The following is a 20,072-nucleotide window of genomic DNA, read 5'->3' as shown; positions in this document are numbered from 1 at the left end:
ACAAGGTGTTGTAGAGAAATTCCCTGGACCAATAGAACCTCAGGAGACAAGGGGGGGAAGTCGCGTATATGGAGCAAGTTCTCCCAGAGAACTCGATCGCCCTCTAGGTTGCATTTACAAACAGTTCGGGAGGCTACTCTGACCACTTCGCCACCAGGGAGTATGAGGAAAGGGGCCGGATTCCTCCCGGTAGGAGGACTATCTGGACCAAAGAAAGAGGCTGGCGACAGGAAGGAAGGACAGATCAAGCGTTTGAATAGCAGCTACAGGGCAACCTAATGCCTGTGCAGTGTTAACAGGCGCGCGTCACACACAGCGCCCGTCTCCCCCTCCCCCCAAGCACCCCTCCGCCGTGTGTCACCTTCCTGTTCGGAAGTCTTAGTAGGTTGCTGGGACAGAACAGGGGGCGCCTGCTCCACCCATCAGGTATCCGGTTGGAAGAAAAGCCAGTCTCAACAACTTGATTCTCTCGGTTAAATGATAAGTTTAGCCGACCATCCGTCTCCAAGTGCTGAACATTAGGGTAGGGGAGGAAGGAGCACATCAGACGTTCCCTTTCTTTTCCAACCACAAATCATACGGTTGCATCTATTCTCTATTCCGCGTAGAGCCCTCCGACTTGAATGCCACGTTCCTCCCGGAATGCATGCCACAGAGCCTCTGAGAAAATGAACTCTGTGCATGTGTTTTGAATTTTTTCCGGACTGATTTGTGAGGATAATCAGTTAAGTTACATTTCTTGTGTGCGTGCTGGGGGTGTAATAAAGCTAGGACGCTGATGACTGTAATTTTCTGAGTGATGTCGCAATGGGGAGAATAAATGGCCCAATGTTGAACTTTGCAGCTTGCTCCCTTCCTGTATTTAAATTGCCTTGATATAAAGTGGGGTTCATAACAGAACAGGGATAGCCGTCTCTGGCTCGTGCTCTCATGTCATCTCAGAGTTCCAGCTTATCAGAGGCATGTAGCAGGGAGGCTTATTCCAGACATAACTGGGCTCTACCTCCAGCCTCCAGAAGTAATCCCCAACCTGCATATCCTTGGGCAAACCGAAGAATGAAAGAAGCTATAAAATCCCCTTTGAAAGGTTCGTACTTACCGTACTATATTTTACTGATGCCTCAGAGGATTTGGGGTTACTTGGCATGGAGAAGGCACATAAGATGGGGTGTAGGAGAGGGTCTCTGGTTGTAGGTTTCTTAATTTAATGTTTGAAAACAAACATGCAAAAGTCTGTGTGCAGGTTGATGTTTCTGGGCAGCCTGAGCAAAATTTGCTCTCTCAAGAGGGGAAGGAACCAGGTGGGAACAGGGCTAGGCTGGGCTAGGCTAGTTGAAAGGTGGGACATGACATATGGGTGACACTGACAATAACAAAGTCATATTCTATGAAGAGTCCATGCAAGAGGAAGCAGACGTGGGCCAGTTACTGCGATTTGAAATTGCCTAAACATGCTTTAGGTTGGCATGTCAATTTCAGGTACTAGTAAGCGTTTTTTGGTTTTGTTTTGTTTTGTTTTGTTTTGTTTTTGAGACGGAGTCTTGCTCTGTTGCCAGGTTGGAGTGCAGTGGCGCGATCTCGGCTCACTGCAACCTCTGCCTCCCGAGTTCAAGCGATTCTCCTGCCTCAGCCTCCCGAGTAGCTGGGACTACAGGCGCGCGCCACCACGCCTGGCTAATTTTTCTATTTTCAGTAGAGACGGGGTTTCACCATGTTAGCCAGGATGGTCTCCATCTCTTGACCTCGTGATCCGCCCGCCTCGGCCTCCCAAAGTGCTGGGATTACAGGCGTGAGCCACTGCGCCCGGCCCCAGTAAATGCTTTTTATAAGTGTGGGCACTGAGCAAACTTTCCCAGCCAGACTCCAGGAGAGAGAATGTGTGTTTCCCCTCTCTCGGTTTGGGACTGTTGCAACAAAGCAAACCAAGAAGGAGTTGAGACTAGAGCTCACTTTAGGGCAAGTGGGGGTGGTTTTGCCTGCAAAACAAACCCCTGCCCAAGACCAAGGAAAAGGCGTTTCACATGCTATTCCTGGTTTGACAGCTGGTATTTCGGGACTGTGCCAGATCCAGTAGGCAACTTTAAAATGGCAGAGCCCTTGGCAGCAAGAGGTCACGGCAGGGCAGCCACCGCAGACAGCAACAGCGAGCGCCAAGTACCTGGCCCTGCGAATAGTGGTAACTCGTAACTGCCCGCTCCGGGCTCAGTCGCGGCTTCCCGGCCAGCACTGGCTCACGTCCCCGCGCTGGCGGTCAGGCTGCGGCTCCCAGACATCCCCCAGCCGCGGGGTTACTGGAAGTCACCGGCATCGGTGCTCTGCAGAGCCCGGGCCGCCGCCTCCAGCTTCCCTCTCTTCCCTGCCTTCTGCAGCGGAGTCACCCGGCTAATCTTTCAGGATAAAGTCACAGTTTATGTGGGACTCACATAAAGAAAGAGCGAGGTGGCAAAACTAAGAAGCCCTGGAGTAGCCTTGAGTTAAACCCAGGGAGGGTAGGGACGATTTTAAGACCATGTGTCATGACCTGCAGGGTTTTCAGGTGGGTCAGCGGGAGAGGAGCAGGCCCCATAGAGGAATCGAGGATGCCCGGGTCACGCCAGGTCGGCCCCCGGGCAAAGCTACCCCTCCCTTCGCTTGTTACCTCCTCACGTGTTCTTGGCATGGCAGAGATTAAAAATGCAAGGAAAACTATTACATGCGGAACGGACAAAATGTTCTCAGAGATTACTTCAGAAAGAAAAAAGTGAAATGCAGATTGTACTTTTTCCTTTAGTGCAGAGACGACTTTTATTTCCGCCCCCTCCCCTCCACATTCCTGACCTCTCCCTCCCCCCTTTCCCTCTTTCTTTCCTTCCTTCCTCCTCTTCCAAGTTCTGGGATTTTTCAGCCTTGCTTAGTTTTGGCCAAAAGCACAAAAAAGGCGTTTTCGGAAGCGACCCGACCGTGCACAAGGGCCATTTGTTTGTTTTGGGACTCGGGGCAGGAAATCTTGCCCGGCCTGAGTCACGGCGGCTCCTTCAAGGAAACGTCAGTGCTCGCCAGTCGCTCTCGTCTGCCGCGCGCCCCGCCGCCCGCTGCCCATGGGGGAGATGCAGGGCGCGCTGGCCAGGGCCCGGCTCGAGTCCCTGCTGCGGCCCCGCCACAAAAAGAGGGCCGAGGCGCAGAAAAGGAGCGAGTCCTTCCTGCTGAGCGGACTGGGTAAGCGCCGCCGCCGGCCCCGCTGGGGACTTGGCTCACTTCCCCAGAGCGGCTCGGCGGCAGGGGCCGGCTTTCGTCGGAGTTCTTGGGGCCGGGGTCCCGGCGGCGGGAACGGGAGGACCTGGCAAGCGAGGTCGCGCGCACAGCCCTGCGCCCCCAGGGATAAACCCCGGAGGGTGGCGCGCACCGCCGGCTTGGGCCGGGGAGGAGGGTGGGGGTCCGGCCGCAGGACGGCGCCAGGCCGGAGAGAGGGAACCTGCAGGGAGAGTGAGCGAAGCCACCGTGGCCGCCGCGCACCCGCCAGGAAGCCCTTCGGCGCTGCGAACCCGGCTTTCTCGGGCGGCGGAATAAATGAGAGAGGTGGAAAACTACCCCGGGCTCTCCGGCCCTCCCCGCACCCTCCGCCGGCGCGTTCCCTCTCTCCTGCCCCAGGAGCCGATGGAGACCGATAACGGCCCCGCGCCAGGCCGTCCCCGGGCGGTCCTCGCACCCCCGCCTGGGGCTCGCCCTCTCAATGGGGAGAGAACCGCCCGCCGCAGCCAGTGTAGCCGCCAGCAAACCGCGAGGCGCTCGGGGCGGGGCGAGGGGGCGAGGCGAAGGGCGGGGCCACGTCTCATTGTCGCTCAGGCCCCGCCCCCCGCGGCGGGGCCTTGTCTATAAGGCCGAGCGCGCGGCCCGGCGCAGCATACGCCGAGCCGGTTTTTGAGCGCTAACGTTTTTCTGTCTCCCCGCGGTGGTGATGACGGTGAAAACCGAGGCTGCTAAGGGCACCCTCACTTACTCCAGGATGAGGGGCATGGTGGCAATTCTCATCGGTGAGTGCAGGAATCTTGCGGGACTTCTGCTCCAGGAGACGCAAAGTGGAAATGTTTTGAAAGTCCCGGATCAGATTAGTGTATGTGGCGCCGGACGTTATCAAGCCGTCTAAACGTTTCTTGATTTCTCCTTCATCCACAGCTTTCATGAAGCAGAGGAGGATGGGTCTGAACGACTTTATTCAGAAGATTGCCAATAACTCCTATGCATGCAAACAGTAAGTTTGACCGGATTTGAGGAAATAAGAATAACTAGTATAGTTTGAATTTGCCAGCGGTAAACATTCTCATCACGGCGTTTATCGGGAAGGCGAAGACTTCTTCTGGGGTGGGGATCTCATTTATCCTTAAATTCTAATATATTTGACACATTTTAAACATTAAAGTTAATTTGCTGATTTGGCTTGAACTGGAGATGTAAGATAAATGGTTCGTGTCGGCCGAATTCACGGCCTTTCTCCATGAGCAACAATCCTTATTTCTGTATTTAATGGGGTTTATTATTTTGTTTAACTGACTAATGTATTGGGGTATTTTCAGTTTAAACAGTGAATTATCCGGGTAGAAGTCGGTAGAGCCAGAAACTCGCTTTTGATGTTGCTGTGCCCCCTAGTGGCGAGCTGGATTCTAAATCGTGCCCTTTATTCCCTGCAGCCCTGAAGTTCAGTCCATCTTGAAAATTTCCCAACCTCAGGAGCCTGAGCTTATGAATGCCAACCCTTCTCCTCCAGTAAGTTTTTCTATGTGCCGTGCATCTGTGGAGAACTGTAAGGGAGTCAGTTAGTATTCCTACATTAATGGATTAAAATAGCATTTCTAGAAATTAGTATCAAGGCAGGAATGCTTCATTACTTTATGGCATAACAAGTGATACAAATATTTAAGTAATGAGTCAGAGTATTACTTTATTTTTTCCTGGGCATATTTTACCTCCAAAGTGGTTATTTTAAAAGGCATATTTTATAAAAAGGTTTTATCTGTCTGAAACAACATGATTGTGTGCAGTTTCCATACTCATTTGAAATGTGATGAAATGTAGTTTTGAATGTTTATAGATGTATGGTCATTTGCCTCAGTCATTTGTAGATGTAACATTTTCTACATCGTTTATATTATAGATGTCTTCCTTTGAAGCAATGATACTAAAAGAAATTCTTTTTTTTTTTTTTTTTCTAGCCAAGTCCTTCTCAGCAAATCAACCTTGGCCCGTCGTCCAATCCTCATGCTAAACCATCTGACTTTCACTTCTTGAAAGTGATCGGGAAGGGCAGTTTTGGAAAGGTAATTTCAAATCTGAAGATCTTTTGGTACACTTCTTCGTGTCCTCTTTTACATTCTCTCTGGATGAGGATAGAAAAACGATTTTTTTAAATTGAAATTTCAGGTTCTTCTAGCAAGACACAAGGCAGAAGAAGTGTTCTATGCAGTCAAAGTTTTACAGAAGAAAGCAATCCTGAAAAAGAAAGAGGTATGAGATGTGCTTGATGGGCTGGCATTGGAGGTAGACACTGCTTGAATAATCTTAATCTTGGAATGTTGGTGCCAAGTTGAAACTTGCCATTAAATCTGAATCGTCATTTTCCTAGGAGAAGCATATTATGTCGGAGCGGAATGTTCTGTTGAAGAATGTGAAGCACCCTTTCCTGGTGGGCCTTCACTTCTCTTTCCAGACTGCTGACAAATTGTATTTTGTCCTAGACTACATTAATGGTGGAGAGGTGAGCAGGGGGAATAGAAGTCAACTCTTAGTGTCTCTGCACAGCCTGCTTTGTTTTAGTTTGAGAAAAAAGTTTTCAAAGATACTTGGTGGGGAGAATGTTACCAGAATTAGCATTTCCTTCAACCTGTCAGGTTTATAGTTAATAGATTACTTGGGGCCACTTCCTGCAGTTGTTCTTTTGCTGTATGTGTCAAAACTAATTAAATTCATTTGCAAGCCAGACTGACTTTGTTCTGTCTCCTGCAGTTGTTCTACCATCTCCAGAGGGAACGCTGCTTCCTGGAACCACGGGCTCGTTTCTATGCTGCTGAAATAGCCAGTGCCTTGGGCTACCTGCATTCACTGAACATCGTTTATAGGTAAGCCTGAGAGCTCTTAAGGCTACCTATTTGGGTATAAAGGAGACATAGCACTGGCTCTTTCATAGGGCCTTAAAATAATTTGTGTTTATGTGCAACTTGGTTGCCTAAAACCAGATCCCCTAGCACGTGAGCTGGCTTGACTAAGTGCCAAGGGGGAACCAGCCAAGTAGGATTGTGCCTAATCCAGAATAGATGAGCAGAACAAGGGCTCCCTTTTTTCTTCACTACACAACTACAGTGAACCTAAAATGCCTCTAATACCTTTAGCAATTATCTTTAAGAGGATATCTTATGAAGTGAAATTAACTTGTGCAACTACTTTTCTATTCACTTTTTTACAGAGACTTAAAACCAGAGAATATTTTGCTAGATTCACAGGGACACATTGTCCTTACTGACTTCGGACTCTGCAAGGAGAACATTGAACACAACAGCACGACATCCACCTTCTGTGGCACGCCGGAGGTAGGCGCTGTCTTGGTTTGGTGCCTGGTTTACCCCCGCCTTCCAGGAGAGAGATGTACAATCATGCACTTAACTACCAAAAAGAGTAAACTCCTCTCAGAGACTTCTTAATACAATTCAGTGCAAATAAAATACATTTGCTGTTTCATGTAGCATGAGAAATCCCAAGTCCTTCTGTTCCTTTACTGAAAAGTAGCTGTTTGTAAGTAAGATCTGCATCATAAAAACTTTCTAAATCCCTAAGTAAGAGATATCAAGTGCCCAGCAGTTTCCTAAATGTCAGTCCACATAGGTAGCCAGTCACCCTCAAAAAGTCCAGCAGTTTTATCAGGAAGGAATCTAAAGATATATATCTTCCAAGCTGGCTCTGGGTCTCTTAGCTTTTTCAAACTAAATGTGTGGTCGTGGGATTGCTTGCTTTCACAGGTTCTAAACTCTGTTTCCCTGGTCTGTTTTTCAGTATCTCGCACCTGAGGTGCTTCATAAGCAGCCTTATGACAGGACCGTGGACTGGTGGTGCCTGGGAGCCGTCTTGTATGAGATGCTGTATGGCTTGGTGAGTGGCACGTTGGGAACCATGGAACACTGCCTGCTCCCTACAATATTGTCTTCACACAGCCCATGCTTGGCCATTGTGTCTTGCCCTTATCATTACGCTTATCGAAAGCAGCTAAGAGGCATATTGGTTATTTTATATTTCATAAGAATAATCACTTACCTAGTTCTTTTGTGCATTTCACATTTTACTAGATAGGACCACATTTAACCTGTGTGGTGGTGAAAAACTACCACTTATTAACATCTACCCCCTCACCCTCCACACATACACACACACACACACAAACACACACATGGGTTTTGCAAAGTAGACACTTAAATAACAAGGGAAAAGAAAGCATTGAGGGGGGGAGAGTTTCTCAAATCGAGCCTAGTATTTATTGCAGTTTATATCTTTTTCTCTACTGGTAATATATGCCATATGAAACTTCCAATTAAGTCTAAAGTGATTTTCCCCTTCTTTCAGCCTCCTTTTTATAGCCGAAACACAGCTGAAATGTATGACAACATTCTGAACAAGCCCCTCCAGTTGAAACCAAATATTACAAATTCCGCAAGACACCTCCTGGAGGGCCTCCTGCAGAAGGACAGGACAAAGCGGCTCGGGGCCAAGGATGACTTTGTGAGTGATGTTTTCCTGTTCTCCTGGGCCAGCTGGGACGTGCACTAGACCTCCCTGCCCTTATTGAATGCACCTGTCTAAATTAATCTTGGGTTTCTTATCAACAGATGGAGATTAAGAGTCATGTCTTCTTCTCCCTAATTAACTGGGATGATCTCATTAATAAGAAGATTACTCCCCCTTTTAACCCAAATGTGGTGAGTATCTGTCTCTCTTCTAAGTATAGAGAAGCCCAAAGGGCATTTATTTTAATTCAGAATTGTCTGGGGGAGGGCTGGAAGGAATACACTGGCAGATGTTTTCTCCATAAACCCATTATTTTACCTACATAAAAAGTACATTTTTGTGTCCCAACAAGGCTCCCATAATTTTTAAACACATTTATCAATTAGAAGCATCAAAAGGCAAAGAGTGAACATTATTCTTATGTTTAAACTGTGTGTAGCCTTTTGAGATTTTGTGCTTGAAGTGGGTGATTATGGAAGTTGATGTAAGACTTAAACTTGGTATTTAAAGCCTGGTCAAGATTTCCCTGTCCTGTGTCCAGTGTGAGTTCTTGACAAGAGTGTTTTTCCCTTCCCGTCACAGAGTGGGCCCAACGACCTGCGGCACTTTGACCCTGAGTTTACCGAAGAGCCTGTCCCCAACTCCATTGGCAAGTCCCCTGACAGCGTCCTCGTCACAGCCAGCGTCAAGGAAGCTGCTGAGGCTTTCCTAGGCTTTTCCTATGCACCTCCCACAGACTCTTTCCTCTGAACACTGTTAGGGCTTGGTTTTAAAGGATTTTATGTGTGTTTCTGAATGTTTTAGTTAGCCTTTTGGTGGAGCCGCCAGCTGACAGGACATCTTACAAGAGAATTTGCACATCTCTGGAAGCTTAGCAATCTTACTGCACACTGTTCGCTGGAAGCTTTTTGAAGAGCACATCCTCCTCAGTGAGTTCATGAGGTTTTCATTTTTATTCTTCCTTCCAACGTGGTGCTATCTCTGAAACGAGTGTTAGAGTGCCGCCTTAGACAGAGGCAGGAGTTTCGTTAGAAAGCGGACGCTGTTCTAAAAAAGGTCTCCTGCAGGTCTGTCTGGGCTGTGATGACGAATATTATGAAATGTGCCTTTTCTGAAGAGATTGTGTTAGCTCCAAAGCTTTTCCTATCACAGAGTGTTTCAGTTCTTTATTTTCCCTTTTGGATATGCTGTGTGAACAGTCGTGTGAGTGTGGTATGCCTGATCACAGATGGATTTTGTTATAAGCATCAATGTGACACTTGCAGGACACTACAACGTGGGACATTGTTTGTTTCTTCCATATTTGGAAGATAAATTTATGTGTAGACTTTTTTGTAAGATATGGTTAATAACTAAAATTTATTGAAATGGTCTTGCAATGACTCGTATTCAGATGCTTAAAGAAAGCATTGCTGCTACAAATATTTCTATTTTTAGAAAGGGTTTTTATGGACCAATGCCCCAGTTGTCAGTCAGAGCCGTTGGTGTTTTTCATTGTTTAAAATGTCACCTGTAAAATGGGCATTATTTATGTTTTTTTTTTTTTGCATTCCTGATAATTGTATGTATTGTATAAAGAACGTCTGTACATTGGGTTATAACACTAGTATATTTAAACTTACAGGCTTATTTGTAATGTAAACCACCATTTTAATGTACTGTAATTAACATGGTTATAATATGTACAATCCTTCCCTCATCCCATCACACAACTTTTTTGTGTGTGATAAACTGATTTTGGTTTGCAATAAAACCTTGAAAAATATTTACATATATTGTGTCATGTGTTATTTTGTATGTTTTGGTTAAGGGGGTGATCGTGGGTTAGTTTAAAATTGAAAACCATGAAAATCCTGCTGTAATTTCCTGCTTAGTGGTTTGCTCCCAACAGCAGTGGTTTCTGACTCCAGGGCAGTATAGCATGGTCTTAAAGCCAACCCAGATTCCAGGCCTTTTTAGCAGCATTTTATGGAGTCTGTCATTCATAAATCCAACCCAAAGAAATCCTCTGCAATTTACTCATCTTGCAAGGATTGCTATGAAGTAATGCTTCCTGTATTTATTGCCTGTCCTGTGAAGTTGGACTATTTGTCCTGACATTTGGCTTGTCTTCAGTTACAGGTAATTCTTTGCAGAAATATTTGAAAGCCTACTCTGGGCTGGGCTCTATTGCGAGTGCTCAGGATACCGTAGTGGACAAAGCAGACACCTCTGCCCTTCCAAAGCCTGATGAAGAAGGCAGACTTAAAGCAGTTAGTTGAGATGGAAATTGAGAAATAGTCTGTGAAGTTTAGGAGACTGCCACTCAAGAGGGTGAGAATTTTTTTTTTTTTTTTTTTTTTGAGACGCGGTCTTACTCTGTCGCCCAGGCTGGAGTGCAGTGGTGTGATCTTGGTTCACTGCAGCCTCCGCCTCCTGGGTTCATGTGATCCCCCCACCTCAGCCTCCTGAGTAGCTGGGACTACAGGCATGCACCACCATGCCTGGCTAATTTTTATATTTTAGTAGAGATGGGATTTCACCATGTGGGCCAGGCTGGTCTCGAATCCCTGGCCTCAAGTGATCTGTCTGCCTCGGCTTCCCAAAGTGCTGGGGAGAATGTTTTAAATAAGTGGATATGTTCCCAAAAAGCTGACCTGGCTGGACATCTGGTTTCTGAGAGTACCTGGAGTTGACCCAGGTCTAGAGTGGGCTCAGTAAAGGGACCCTGAAGGAGCTCATCCCTGGCTTGGACTGAAGCCTCTTGAACCAGTGTCTACCTAGCCCCCTAAGGGCCCAGCAGGCTCTGGGGCTGCATGGCAGAGCCCACTCCTAGAGTTCACCCCACTGTGATATGCTCTGCGGGAGAAAGCAAGGTGGCACCATCCTAGGAGATCTTGAGTCCAAAGTGTTTGGACTTTTTCACTCTTCTAGGCCTTCCACACAAATACCGAACAAATAATCAGGGAATCCCCAAACAGTTGATGTTGCTGCTGCCTTAATTGCACAAGCATCCTGTAGGCCTGCTGCACCCCTGCTACCCTGACCTTCCAGTTTGCACAGGGATTTCCCCAAGGGAAAGCTGTGAGCTGTTTTCCTCTTATCCTTGCTCTTGGGTCTCACCTCACTTTGCCTCGGTCCCCCTCTCCTCCCCACAAGGTTTCCAAGGGCCAAACAGGTGTTCGGAGACAACCGAGTTATTCTCTCTCATAATCTAATGAAGGAAGAAGATGAAAGCGAGTCGATAGCTTTTTGCTCAAGGTGGGCCACAGGTCATGCTCTACAGTTGACTTACTGCTCTACAGGCATTAGCTTTGTGTTCAATTCCCTACCGGGCCCAGTTGACAAATAAGAGTCCAAAGCAAGGCCAGGCGCGGTGGCTCACGCTTGTAATCCCAGCACTTTGGGAGGCCAAGGCAGGCGGATCACGAGGTCAAGAGATCGAGGCCATCCTGGCTAACACGGTGAAACCCCGTCTCTACTAAAAATACAAAAAATTAGCTGGGCGTGGTGGCAGGCACCTGTAGTCTCAGCTACTGGGGAGGCTGAGGCAGGAGAATGGCGTGAACCCAGGAGGCGGAGCTTGCAGTGAGCCAAGATCATGCCACTGCACTCGAGCCTGGGCGACAGAGCAAGACTCTGTCTCAAAAAAAAAAAAAGAAAGAAAAGAAAAAAAGAGTCTAAAGCACGTATTTTCCTAGTAAAGATTGATGCCGGCTCTAATATAGAGACTCATTGCATATTCCCCCTCATTCTCATTCTCAATAACAGTTATGAATTCCTCCTCGAACAAAAAGTGCTTAAATCTCATTTTCATCTGAACACAGTTCAAGTGGGCTTAGGAATCTGCAATCTAATTATAGATAACTCAGATGGGCCAGTCACGAGTTACAAAGCTTTTTTTTATGTTTTGAACGTAGAAGTCTGGTTTATTGGATTATAGTCCATTATTTCACATAGAAGATCTGAATTGTGTTTCTCCAGAATCGAAAGGTGCCAGAGGAGACCCAAACATTGTCACCCAGATGGGAGATAAGATCAAGCACAAGTGGGTGGGAAGAGAACAAGGCAAGAACAGGGAAGTCAAGAAAGAACAAGAGATCAATAAACAAATGACAAATATTTACTAAGCACTGTACTGTCAAATAATGTGTGTGCAGAGGAATCTTTTACCTGAGGGAGTGGGGCATATCCCTGCCAGCACATTACCTGAGCCCCAGCCAGCCTGCCTTTGAGCACGACAATTGATTGGAAAAGGGATAATTGTCTTCTCCATAGCTCTCCAGCTGTAGGTCTACTCAGATATGGGTTTGGGGGAACCAATTCAGCTAAGATTCTCATAAGCTAAAATGTGACTCTAAAACCACTGCTACCAAAAAGAATAAGTCAGTCACTGCCCTTACAGAATTTGCCATCCACCTGGGGAGACAGGGCACCTACCCTTAACATGTGACAGGCAGTGAACAAGGGGTAAAGGGAACTTCAGAAGTCCAGAGGCTCTCTGCAGGGTCGGGTGCTTAGAGCAGGCTTCATAGAGGGGAAGCTCTAAGATTCTTCCTAACCAATTCTAGGAACTCTAATAGGATACAGGCCCTGAGAACCGGATTATAATCGTAAGAGCTAATTCTACTGAGCTCTTGTTATGTGTCAGACATTGTTCTAAGTTTGTTTTTTTGTTTGTTTTTGAGACACGATCTCTCTATTGTCTGGGCTGGAGAACAGTGGTACAATCATGGCTCACTGCAGCCTCAACCTCCTAGACTCAGGTGATCCTCCCACCTCAGCCAACCAAGTAAACAATGTTTTGTTTCTTAATAAGTCTTTTGCAGAGACGTGGTTCCACCACGTTGCCCAGGCTGGTCCTGAGCTCCCTAAGTGCTGGGATAACAGGCGTGAGCTACCATGCCTGGCTGTTCCAAGTATTCTGTACTCAAGGTGTTTACTCTTCATAGCAACGCTGTGATGTCAAAAGTGAAGAAACTAGTACAGAACGGTCATTAGCTGGTCAGTAAGTGGTGAGATCGAAAGTCAAATCATGTCCATCTGGCCCAAAAGCCTATGCTTGTAGCCATTACTTTATCCTGCCTCAGAGGTGACAGAAGAGTATAAAAGCAAACAGCTGTGTACTTGTTAGTCATCCATTTATTAATTCACCAGACTTTTACAAAGATACCTTCTAGATGTCATGCTAGGCAAAAAGAGGGGGATGGAGAGGGAGAGGGAGAGAGAGGGAAAATTTGTAATTACAGACACTATCAGTGATTGATGAAGATGAGAAGCAGCTGCAAAAATATACATTGCAGTGGGAGTATAACCTGGTGCACCATTTTGAAAAACTGCTTGGTGGTATCTACTAAAGATGAAGGTATATATAACTTGTGGCCCAATCGTTCTCTTCCACGGTATAGACCCCAAAGACTGCACATATATGCAATAAAAAACTTGCAGTAGTGTTCACAGTAATACTATTTATGACAGCCCCAAAATGGGAACCATTCAAAACGTCCACCTATAGGAAAATGAATAAAGAATTTAGTGTGGTTTCATATACTGAAATACTACACAATGAAAATGAGTGAATAATTGCTATATACAACAAGGAATAAATCTCATAAACAAAACCCAGACTGTATGATTTGATTTATATAAAATGTAAAAGCAGGCAAACAGCATGAATTGATGTGGAAGTTAAGATGTGATTACCTTTGGGGAGGAAGGCAGAGCTCATAGTTGAGAGGGTGCATAAGGGAGACATCCTACCAGGTGCTGTTAATTTCTTGATCTGATCTTGAGCTTGATCTTGATTTCATCAAGCTATACACTTATGATATATGCATTTTTCTCTGTATATGTTATATAACAAAAATGTGCATTACAAATATGTGGTATGGTGAAAACAGGGTGTTTGCGTACATAGGAGTGACACCTTATCCAACTTGGGGGGCAGAAAATGGGAGTACATTTTTAGGTAGTTTAGGAAAGAGGTGCTTAGGGAGATCTGGAGAATCCAGGTAGGCTGTCTTGGAGAACTGGATCTTGAAAATGAGGCAGAAAGGCCATTCCACATTCAGGCCTGTAGTGGGGGCCGGAGGGGAGGACTTGCATAAGGACAATGAATGGGACATTGGCAATAGAAAGGAACCAGACAGACCTAGGGCAGAATCTCAGCTCTATTGACCAGCTTTCTTTCTTTTCTTTTCTTTTTCTTTTCTTTTCTTTTTTTTTTTTTTGAGATGGGATTTTTCAGTAGAGGCGGGGTTTTGCCATATTGGCCAGGCTGGTCTCAAACTCCTGACCTCAGGTGATCCACCCGCCTCGGCCTCCCAAAGTGCTGAGATTACAGTCATGAACTACCATGCCCGGCTGAAAATAATTTTAAGTAGGGAGATGGACCATGTCTTTCATGTTCTTGATAATCCCATGGGGGAGACGTTTAGATTTCATCAGATAGCAAAGAGAAGCATTTGAAGGTTTTCCATGAGGAAAGTGAAATGATTCAAAGAGTGTTTTACCGGCTATCGCTAAGAGGTGTGAGAGCGAGAAAGCTTTGAAATTAATATAAAAGCCCCTTAGGAGACTTCTGACGGTCATACCAGTGGTGGTGGTGAGTAAAGGACAGAGAAGAGATGTTTCCACATTCCCATGTCAATGAGATTTAGTGAGTTACTGAGAATGGTGGAAGATGGATGAATGCAAAGCAAAGCACATTTCATGTAATTTACTTCTTTAATGTACTTGACAACTTATTGAAGCAGTTGTCACAGCTGCAATAATAGTTTCTAGGACAAAGGCCGCCCACCAGTTTCTTCAACATCCCCAGTATATAATGAATCAGCCAGTCAATAATCAATCAATTTAATTGGCAAGGCAAGATGTTATGCCCTGTAGTCAATCTCTAACCTATCCTGTTAAGTAATTTCTCTCCTCATCCTTCAAAAAGCCCCTAAAATCCAGCCTGGGCAACAAGAGCAAAACTCCATCTCAAAAAAAAAAAAAAAAAAAAAGAAAGAAAAAAGGCCTCCAAAATCCTATGTAACATTCCTCGAGCCTAGTACTAGGGGCACAGCAATGTTAACACTTTTCCTGGTGTTAATCAGAACAATACTTCTATTAACAAAAACAACAAACCTGCACATATATTCCCTGAATCTAAAATAAAAATTGAAAAAAAAAACTACAAAAAACAAAATAGAAAATAAAAATGCAATCATCCAAATAAATTAATCCAAATTTGAAAGTATTTAAATGTTTTTCTCATATTGCAAGAAAAGTGTTAATTATTCAAACCAAAAATTAGTTTATTGCCTATACCTCACTGTAGCTTGCAAGTGATCTTTTCTAGTATTTTTTTTTCTTCTTTACATTTTTAATAATTTTTGGTACTGCTGCTCCTCGTGAAGCAGGGTTAATTCATAGGCAGTGTGCCTGCAATCAGCCCTTTCCTAGTCTAATTTGGCCACTGCAAACAAATGTACATGAGAACACATTTAGTTTACGTATAGTTTACATATGTTTTCTCTGCTTTCCACATGTTTTCTGTGAAAGACTATCAGCAAAACTATGAGCAATCATTAAAGATTTTTGTTTGTTTGTTTTTGTTTTGAGACAGAGTCACCCAGGCTGGAGTACAGTGATGCAATCACAGCTCCCTGCGTCCTCTGCCTCCCTGGCTTAAAAAATCCTCCCACCTCAGCCTCCGGAGTAGTTAGGACTACAGGCATCCATCACCATGCCCCGCTAATTGTTTTTTATTATTTGTAGAGATGGGGTCTTGCTATGTTGCCCAGGCTAATCTCAAACTCCTGGGCTCAAGTAATCCACCCACCTTGGACTCCCAAAGTCCTGGGATTACAGGCATGAGCCACCTCGGCTGGCCACTCCTTAAAGTTTACTCAGTGTGTGCCTATAACACTGTGTTCAGACAGATATCTTTGTGTATTTGGATGCCTTGGAAACCGTGGACTCTGATGGGCAGGGTCCTGTATTTCTTCTTTTCTGGGTCCTATGTCCTGTGCTCCACCTAGTAGTGTATCACAGGCGGCACGGTGGCAGTGTTATAATGACAACATGCCAAGTACAGACTGTACACAAGGAAATATACAAGTAGACAAGCACCTCTTGGGAACAGTAGACCAAGGGTCATCAGCATAAGGATGCAAGTCACTTGACATACACATACATAAAATAGATGAGTGACTGCCAATTTGTTCACGACACCTAGATGATTCCAACACCATTCTGCTCACTCTTCTTTTCTTGCTACTTTTGATAGACTCTTTTTTTTTTTTTTTTTTTTTAAGATGGCGTCTCGCTCTGTTGCCCAGGCTTGAGTGCAATCTCAGCTCACTGCAACCTCCACCCACCAGGTTCAAACAATTCTCCTGCCTCAGCCTCTTGAGTAGCTGGGATTACAGGTGTGTGCCACCACACCTGGCTAACTTTTGTATTTTTAGTAGAGATGGGGTTTCGCCAGGTTGACCAGGCTGGTCTTCAACTCCTGACCTCAGGTGATCAACCCATCTCGGCCTCCCAAAGTGGTAGGATTACAGACGTGAGCCACCGCACCTGGCCTGAGTCATAGACTCTTAATGTAGCATTCTACAGGCCAAAGTCATTGCCCTCCCTAACCCGAATGAACCCATTTGATCCCAAGTGTGTTACAGTGTTGCCAGCAAAGCTCAGCACATATCTGTCTGTTTCAGCAATAATTAGATAAGTTTATTTAATTAAATCAATTAAAATTTGGCTCAAAATGATCTGGGGTCCAAACTGAAAACTGTGATTATATTTTCCTCTGAAAGGTTATTAAAAAGAGAGACATACAGAAACGATCTGATATTTGAATTAAATCACATGCTACCCAACAATGAACACTTTGGGGTAAATTTAGAGAAAATACAATATTTCAAACCAAACATATATGACAGTTATTTTAAAATAAGGTAAATAAAACAATAATGAAATAAGGAAAAATAAAGAATGTGAATAAAATAATGTTTCCTTAAATTTTCCTTTTATTTATGTATGGATAACATGCTCACGTTTAAAATAAATAAAACAAAATATGACAGGAAAAAAATGGGTAATAATTTTACAATCGCCCCTTTCAGCCATTCCCAGCTCAATTTCTTCTGGCTGGAGATAACCAATATTAAGCTTTTCTGGTATAAACTTTCAGAAATTTGGTATGCAAGTACAAGCATGAAGGCTTCCAGTAACACAGATGTTTCTAAATTAGAATTTAAGGGAATCACTTCTCAGGCTTTTGGCTGAGATTAAGGTAAAAATTTTAAAGGAGGGAGAAGAGGAGGGGTCTGGATGATTTTTTTAAAAAAAGTTATCCCCATTGTTCATATTTTTTAAAAGTCCAAATCTCACTTGTGTGATTCCAGTGCTTAAAGATTTTTGGAGCAACATTACCCTTACAATGCACGCTGAGTTTTTCATCTGCTGCTGAATGCAGACCCAGGGATTTGCTTTCCTGCTACAGGAAAACAACAATAACAACAACAACAAAAAACAAACACAAAAACAAAGCAAACAACAACAACAAAATAAAATTGGTAGATGCATTGAGACACAGCATTGACTTTCAAGGTTGCCCTTTGCAACTACGTACAATTTTTGCCTTGCCCACACAGTCTTTAGAATTTGACATCTCACCTTTCAAAATGCAACTTCACCCTAGCTACAATCTTTGTAAAACAGAGTGGAAACCATCTTGATTTTCCTGTTACTAAATAGCTCTTCTATGCCTAGGGCATACCTGAATGTTTTCCCAAAACCTTCCTGATTAGGGGGTACTTTCCCTTCCAGCCATTCCTGTGAGTCACTCTCACTATGAACTATCCTGTCCTTCCAATTTCATAGAGTCATAAAAACGCCAGAATAGGAAAGATCTCTAAGTCCAGGGGTCATAAACTTAATGGCTTCAGGAGCCGGTCCTATAAATCACATTAGAATATGGTAATCAGAGCCATGGGCAATGCATTTTCTCTTAAATGCACTGAAATTAAAATAATAATGAAAACCAAAAACAAAACCTCTGTCTGGCCAAGTAAAATGGGTCTGTAGCCAGAAACATCTGCAAAATTTCTAGTCTCATCTCATATGCAATTATGTAAAATTCAGTGAGCCCCCTTCCCCTGCCACCCCAGGTTTTGCATTCTCATTCTTTCCTTGTCTTTTGGGCAGTAATTTGGCATTGGATGTCGCAAAGCCCATCCCTCCAAGATGATGGTCAATAAAGAGTGTCCCCAGCTTCTAACCGTATCCACACACCTGGTGGGCCCAACTTCCATCAGAATCCCATTACCACTTTTGGAAAGAAAGCAGACAGGCTCTTAGTCATTAACGAGGAGCATTTGATAGGCCCCTTTTAAACAGACCATTCACTCACTCACAAGGGAAAATGGATCACACATTGTTTATAATAATCTGAAGAATTTTCTGTCTTTCTGTAAAAGGACAAGGCATCAGCTTGGCTAATTATCCAGAGTTACAATGAACAGGACACGAAGGAAAAGTATGGTGAGGGAGGCAGCAGGGTGAATAAGGAGAACCTCTGACTTTTGAAAACTGGCTCCACTTCTTAGTCTCTTCTTTCCCAAATTGGGACTAAAAGCACTTGTTTTGTACTGTTGAGGATCTGAGGTAACTTACATGCCAGGGACTCAGAAACAATGTTTTGTAACATAATAAGTAAGAAAGTAACAATGCTTTTAGCACTTGACCCCAGAGCTGGAGTCTGGGACTATTGGGACCTTCTTTGTGCTTCATGACTTAAAATATTGTTTCCTGTGAATTTCTCCTGTTGGGCATCTTTAAAAGCACTGAGAACAGCCATGTACCCTCAGACCCCTGGACATGCATACCTTTCCAGCTTCCACAGGCAGATCAAGAAGGTTAAGATATTTAAGTAAATAATCCCATGTCCTGGTTTTATAGCGCTTAAGACGTGAAGCCCATAGGAATCTTTTTTTTTTTTTTTGAGACAGAGTCTCACTCTCTCGCCCAGGCTGGAGTGCAGTGGCATGATCTTGGCTCACTGCAAGCTCCGCCTCCTGGGTTCACGCCAGGAGTTCACGTGGGTTCACCTGGATTCACGCCAGGAGTTCACGCCTGCCTCAGCCTCCCGAGTAGCTGGGACTACAGGCGGCCGCCACCACGCCCGGCTAATTTTTTGTATTTTTAGTAGAGATGGGGTTTCACCGTGTTAGCCAGGATGGTCTCGATCTCCTGACCTCGTGATCCACCCGCCTCGGCCTCCCAAAATGCTGGGATTACAGGCGATGAGCCACCGTGCCCGGCCAGGAATCTTTTAAAACTTTTTCTAACAGTATCCTTTTGAGAGTTTTGTTATTTGGTAGAAATGAGTTTTTATACACATCTCAAGGTGCTCAACTGTCCCTTGGTACCCGGGGGCAGGATTGGTTCCAGGGTCCCCGCAGATACCAAACCCTGTGAACGCTCAAGTCTCTTATATAAAATGGCTTAGTAGGCCAGGAGCGGTGGCTCACGCCTGTAATCCCAGCACTTTGGGAGGCCAAGGCAGGTGGATCACGAGGTCAGTAGTTTGAGACCAGCCTGACCAACATGGTGAAACCCTGTCTCTACTAAAAATACAAAAGTTAGCCGGGTGTGGTGGCGCGTGCCTATAATCCCAGCTACTCGGGAGGCTGAGGCAGGAGAATCACTTGAATCTAGGGGAGTGGAGATTGCAGTGAGCCGAGATCAAGCCACTGCACTCCAGTCTGGGTTACACAAGGAGACCCCATCTCAAAAAAAAAAAAAAAAGGCTTAGTATTTGTGTATAACCTATGCACACCCTCTCACATACTTTAAGTCATCTCTAGATTATTTATAATACATAATACAATGTAAATGCTATGTAAATAATTGTTCTACTGTATTTTAAAATTTGTATTATTTTTTACTGTTGTTTTTTTTATTGCCTTTGGGTTTTTGTTTTTTGTTTTTTTTTTTTTGAGACGGAGTCTTGCTCTGTCGCCCAGGCTGGAGTGCAGTGGTGCGATCTTGGCTCACTGCAAGCTCCGCCTCCTGGGTTCACGCCATTCTCCTGCCTCAGCCTCCCGAGTAGCTGGGACTACAGGTGGCCGCCACCACGCCCGGCTAATTTTTTATATTTTTAGTAGAGACCCAGTTTCACCGTGTTAGCCAGGATGGCCTCGATCTCCTGACCTCATGATCCGCCCACCTCAGCCTCCCAAAGTGCTGGGATTACAGGCGTGAGCCACTGTGCCTGGCCTTTGGGTTTTCAATAAATATTTTTCTTTCTTTCTTTCCTTCCTTCCTTCCTTCCCTCCCTCCCTCCCTCCCTCCCTCCTTCC

At 44.9% G+C, this 20,072-nt stretch overlaps 1 protein-coding gene across 3 annotated transcripts; it reads left to right on the top strand.

Annotated features, from left to right (window-relative positions):
* The first annotated feature begins 843 nt into the window (after positions 1-843).
* On the top strand, positions 844-9,514 carry LOC129037979 (serine/threonine-protein kinase Sgk1). 3 transcript variants are annotated; one of them, XM_054490414.2, is made up of 12 exons: positions 844-1,087; positions 4,153-4,228; positions 4,665-4,740; positions 5,187-5,291; positions 5,395-5,478; positions 5,597-5,728; positions 5,977-6,089; positions 6,434-6,557; positions 7,018-7,113; positions 7,582-7,737; positions 7,845-7,934; positions 8,326-9,514. In XM_054490414.2, the coding sequence occupies exons 1-12, from the start codon at positions 931-933 to the stop codon at positions 8,491-8,493; spliced, it is 1,377 nt and encodes a 458-aa protein (XP_054346389.1). In that variant the 5' UTR covers positions 844-930; the 3' UTR covers positions 8,494-9,514. The 3 variants fall into 3 exon arrangements, with proteins under 3 accessions (XP_054346389.1, XP_054346387.1, XP_054346388.1); XM_054490412.2 differs by lacking the exon at positions 844-1,087 and adding an exon at positions 2,570-3,195; XM_054490413.2 differs by lacking the exon at positions 844-1,087 and adding an exon at positions 3,878-4,010.
* Positions 9,515-20,072: the final 10,558 nt, after the last annotated feature.

The sequence above is a fragment of the Pongo pygmaeus genome, chromosome 5 (genome assembly GCF_028885625.2).
Source record: "Pongo pygmaeus isolate AG05252 chromosome 5, NHGRI_mPonPyg2-v2.0_pri, whole genome shotgun sequence".
NCBI classification, from domain to species: domain Eukaryota; kingdom Metazoa; phylum Chordata; class Mammalia; order Primates; family Hominidae; genus Pongo; species Pongo pygmaeus.
This window is presented reverse-complemented; position numbering and strand designations above follow the sequence as displayed.